Source organism: Rattus norvegicus, chromosome 1 (genome assembly GCF_036323735.1).
Source record: "Rattus norvegicus strain BN/NHsdMcwi chromosome 1, GRCr8, whole genome shotgun sequence".
NCBI classification, from domain to species: domain Eukaryota; kingdom Metazoa; phylum Chordata; class Mammalia; order Rodentia; family Muridae; genus Rattus; species Rattus norvegicus.
The window spans coordinates 146264036-146268904 of record NC_086019.1 but is presented as its reverse complement, the minus strand read 5'-3'; the positions used below and the strand labels follow the sequence as shown (position 1 = coordinate 146268904).

Genomic DNA, 4869 nt, shown 5'->3' with positions numbered 1-4869 from the left:
CTTTTGAATATTCCCATTTCCTTTTCATCTCCTGATTTAAAAATAAAGTAACCATGTTCCAGGGAGGAACCCTCCCTGCCCCCCAAAAAATCATGGTCCCTAAGTGTTAGCTGTAGTGTCAGCTATATTTAATAGAGAAATATGTCTTAGATTAGTAGATGTTTGCAATTTTTTTTAAAAAGTTATCTGTCACCATCTATGCAACCAAATCCTACCCCTCAATGGAGTCTGCTCTATTGGTTAACTACAAGATATATCTAGAAACTGCCTCTCCATCTATCACGTAAAAACGGTTCTTTTCAAAGTTACACCACAAGAGGAAAAAAATAAATCAAGTCACCATACAACACTGATTTTTCTTCAATGTTTTATTTATATAGAAATACTTAAAAAATGAAGTAGCACCATTACTTAAGTTTACCTTTATTATGTAGAACTTTAAATGTCAGAAAAATAAAACTCTTGATACAATTTCAAATCTTGTCTCAGCAAATATAATATTAGTATTTGACCATGAGGTTAAAGGCCCTTTATCATAAAATAAAATATACTTTGTTTTTTTTAAACTTTGCTCAGTAAAGTACATTTAAGCTCAAGTAACGTCACCTACATATACATAAACAAGTGGTAAACAAATGTATTAAAATAGAAACACTAAAACTATAGCGGCGCAACAGAATTCCTGTAATTTGCACTGAATTCTATTTATACAAATGTTAGAAAGCATCGACTGTTCCTTTTGACATGTTTATACATTTCCATTTTTGTAATAATATAGAATAAAATATGCTTTATATCACTGAATAGAAAATATGCTGGGTGAAGTAGATCTAGAAGATTTGTCTGAACCTATAAAATCTCCATCCCAACAGAATACTGCTCAAAACGTTATACATTTTATGGTTTGTAGTCCGTCACAATTGTGTGATTATTAAAATAATACAGTGTTCTTTGCCATAAGGCCATACTAAAAATAAAAAGATTTAACCCAGCTACAAAAAGTTCACTGAACTTAAATTAAAATACTTGTAAACATCTTTGCAATATGAAATATAATTTTTCAAGTCAAAAAAGAATAAAATACTTCAATCTGTATTAATGCAATTTCTCTTTAAAACTTTTAAAGGTTTTTTTTTAATATATAAGAGATATGTTACAGTTTTAACTTTAATAAAGCTGCAGGGTCCTGGCTGTACAGAACTCCCGGCCCTTCCATGAACATTCAAAAAGGATCCACTTGTGTTCTAGAACGAGCGCTGTAGGAACCCACCCACAAAGGGAAACACACAAAACAGTCCATACATCCCATAGCACAATTAATCATCTTCATAATTACTGTTCATTTTTCTACTTCAAGAAAATGGAAAACTTGTGGGGTTTTCTTTTGGAAGCTTCCTATTAAGTACAGTGTAAAAACTATCGTTACTAGAATGTCGCCGTTCCTATTATTTATAGAGCATGCAATTCAGGTGGTTCGGAGGCTACAGTACTCCTGATGCAGAGATCCTGGCAAGTTCCTTTGTTTAAAAATGACATTTAAAAATGAGCGGATACTACAGCTTTCCAAGCTCCTCTAGGATCTCTGAGAGTAAGGAGGGTGGGGTGGAAAGAGGTGGGCACCAGAGGCGTCTGGGCAGGCAGGCCCTAGGGAATGAGGGTCTAGGGAGGTGACCCTCCTTCCCTGCAGTGCACAAGCCGCGCACTGCCTTCAGGAAAAGATGCGGATGGCCTGAGTGACCGCCGTGTGGCAAACGGGACACTCGGGCTCGCTCTTCTCACAAATGCGGTTGGCACACTCCATGCAGAAGAGGTTGTGGCCACAGGGCACCAGCGCGGCGATCACTTCGCTCTCGAAGCACACAGAGCAGTCGCGGCTGCCTTTGCGCCTCAGCCCGGAGGAAGAGGAGGAAGAGCTGGAGGAGGAGCTAGAGGACGAGGAGGAGCCCGAAGTGTCCGACGAGGGCAGGCCAGGGAGCTGCGTCCCTAGCCCATTAGCATAGGCGGCGTAGGCCAGGCCTCCACCGCCTGGGTCGCTGCGCACGCGGCGAGCAAGGTGGTGCTCTCCCGCCCCCGTGGCCATGTGCAAGGGTGGAGACAGGCGCGGGCAGCTGGTGCCCGGGTGTAGTCGGCGGTGCACCAGCAGCCCCAGATTGGCATTAGAGGGTGTGCTGCTGGCGCCACCCCCGGGAAAGACCACAGAGGACGACGAGGCAGATGAGGATGCCGAGGAAGAGCAGGAAGAGGATACTGGTGCTGCAGATCCACCTCCAGGCGAACGCTCGAACTGGGCCCAGAGAAGGGGTGTCCCAGGTGGTGGGGCAGGAGCTGGGTCGAAAGTAGGCTGAAGCTCAGTACCTCCATCCGGGGAAGGTACTGAGGCTTCCCCCGCTGTGTAGGTGTAACCATTGCCGTTGTTGTTGTTGTTCCCATTGTGGGCAAAGCTGAGTGCAGGGCTGGGAGGGCTGTAGTCCGCCAGGCGTGAAGTGGCCGCTGTGCTGCCGCTGGTCCCACCTCCGAAGTAAGAGTCTGTGGATGCGCTGCCAAGCGAGCTGGAGCTGTCGTTGCGATAGCTGGAGAAGGGCTTGCGACCAGGGGTAGGAGTGATGCTTGGGGTGGGTTTGCTCCAGAGGCTGCCCGGCCCGGACCCGCCGGACCCGTGATGCAGATCAAAGCCCACGTCTGTGCCATTGGCATGGAAGTCGTTCTCATCTGTCAGCTCGATGATGCCACCGGTGCGCAGCGCGATGTGAGCTTCGATCTCCTCTCTAGCGCGATCCACGTTCTCTGGCATCCCGGTCACCTCGAAAACCGGCTCCTTGTCTCGGCTGGGTGTCACAATATATGTATGTGTCTGCTGTTGAATGCGCTTGATCGTGGCGCCCTTTGGCCCCACCACGAGCCCTACCACGCGGTATGGCACCCTCACTTGGATAGTGGTCTGTCCCGGCAGATTGGGCGGCCCGGGCACAGCGCCGTTGAGAGCGGTGTTCTTGTTACGAGAGGCTCGGATCATGGAGAAGTGCTCTGCGGCAGAGATGATCTCCCTCCGAGCCATAGCCACATCCTCCTTCCTGCCCGTCACAACAAAGACAGGCTCCTCCCCGCGAACTGGGGTCTTGATGTAAGTGTTGGTCTTCGCCCTCAAAGCTTTGATTTTACAACCTGGGAGCCAGGGTTCAAGGGAGGGAGTAGGAGAAAGAGAGAGAGAGAGAGAGACACGCCCATTATCCCGGGGTAACAGCGGAGACCCGGGACAGCCCGCGCCCAAGGCAGCTGGACAGCAGAACACGCGACCAGTGAAAGGGGGCGTCTCCCTCGCTGACCCCGAACCGCGCCAGGAGCTGGACCGCCGGCTCTATCCTCGAAACGCTCGAGGAATAAATAGCCCATTGGCTGCCTGGCCCTCCCTCGGTGACTGCAGTCGTCCCAAGCAAAGCGCAGAACCCCAGAAAAGTCATCTAGGGAGATGCTTCTGGTATCCAGCTGAGCACATTGACTCCCTTGAAGACACCAAGGGCTCCCGGGAAGCCACGATCCCTAGGCTCTGGAGGACTAAGGGTGGGGTTAAGGGGGATGGCAGTCCTGGGACCCATTGTTCCTTCTCTGGACTCCATTCCATTCCGCTTCGCAGAAATCCCGAATTCTCATCCCACCGGACGCCCCCTCACACCGCCCCCTCCCAAAGGACCACCAGAGGTCCTCTCCCCCAGAATCTTATATTTAAATCATCTTTCCTAGGGTGGACTAAGTCTGAAGCACTAGAGGAGAAGGCAGTGATTTTAGCAGGAGAAAGTGCATCCCGCCGGGGCACTGGCGCCGCTGTGGAAGACAGCCTGCCTGCACTTTCTTTGTCTAGTGCGCCGGCCCATCGCGCGGCTCTTCCTCCCTCCCCAAGGCTCCCCCGCGCCACAGCTCGGGTTCTTACACCCGCCCTCACAGTGAGGCGGCGGCCGGAGATCCTACACACCCCTCGGGTCCCCATCCCTGCGGGACCCACCTTGCCGCCCTACGATCTCCGCGACGTGTTCGGAACTGGGTACCGGCACGCACTCGGTCATGTTCACGCTCTTCTTGCGCGGTTCGCTGTCGTACAGAGAGGCGCCCTCATCACTGTCCAGTCCCAACAGGGAGAGCTGATCGAGCGCAAGCTGCAGGGCTCTTTGGTCATCCAGAGTCTCTCCCCCGCCGCTGCCACTGCCGCCTCCCCCGCCGCCGCCTCCCCCGCCGCCGCCGCTGCCGTTGCGCTCCAGGTCTGCAAACAGCGAGCTGGGCATCGCTCCGCCGTGCGCGCCGCGCCCCAGCCGGCTCTCTGCTCGGCAGCTAGAAGGTGCAGCCACAAAGGCAGCCGGGAAGCGGGTAGTCAGGGGCGGGGAGGCCGGTCGGCTGCGGAGGGCTCCGTGGCTCGTTTTTCGGCGCCTGGAGGAGTGGGTCTCTGCGTGCAGTCCGCACCGGGCAGTGGCTGCAAGAGCCCCCGCCTGGGTCCCCACCCCAGATCTGCTGGCGGTTGGGGTGGGGGCAGAGCTCGAGCGGCGGCCGCGCGTGCCCCCCGAGTGCCCGGCTGGCTGGCCACAATGCCGAGCGCAAAGCGAGCAGGCGAGCGACAGCAGCGTTTCTTTAAGGAGCCCCTCCCCGGCTCCTCCACTCCCTCCCTCCCTCCCGCCCGCCCGCCCTCACTCAGCGCTTTTTCCTCCTCTCCTACCCGCCTCTTGACTGAGCCTCTGCAGCCAGACGGCTCCGGAGGGGGACGAGGGAGGCGCAACGTCACCGGCGGGAGCTGACACTACAATGCTACTGACACTATCGCTGGGGGAGGCGATTGGCGCGCGCCAGGACGGGGGCGGGCGGAGGCCGGGGCTGAACGAGCGGAGA

At 53.5% G+C, this 4869-nt stretch overlaps 1 protein-coding gene across 1 annotated transcript; it reads right to left on the bottom strand.

Moving 5' to 3' along the window:
* Positions 1-350: 350 nt before the first annotated feature.
* Positions 351-4586, bottom strand: Mex3b (mex-3 RNA binding family member B). Its single transcript, NM_001191626.1, has 2 exons — positions 3998-4586; positions 351-3162 (listed from the first exon to the last, which is right to left on the bottom strand). Exons 1-2 carry the CDS (start codon positions 4272-4274, stop codon positions 1709-1711), a joined length of 1731 nt encoding a protein of 576 aa, NP_001178555.1. The 5' UTR covers positions 4275-4586; the 3' UTR covers positions 351-1708.
* Between the last annotated feature and the right edge of the window lie 283 nt (positions 4587-4869).

Coding starts and splice junctions, on each gene's coding strand:
- Mex3b (NM_001191626.1), bottom strand. CDS start 4,274: ATGCCCAGCTCGCTGTTTGCAGACCTGGAGCGCAACGGCAGCGGCGGC. Junction 3,163..3,997: donor GGAGATCGTAGGGCGGCAAG/GTGGGTCCCGCA, acceptor CCTGGCTCCCAG/GTTGTAAAATCAAAGCTTTG.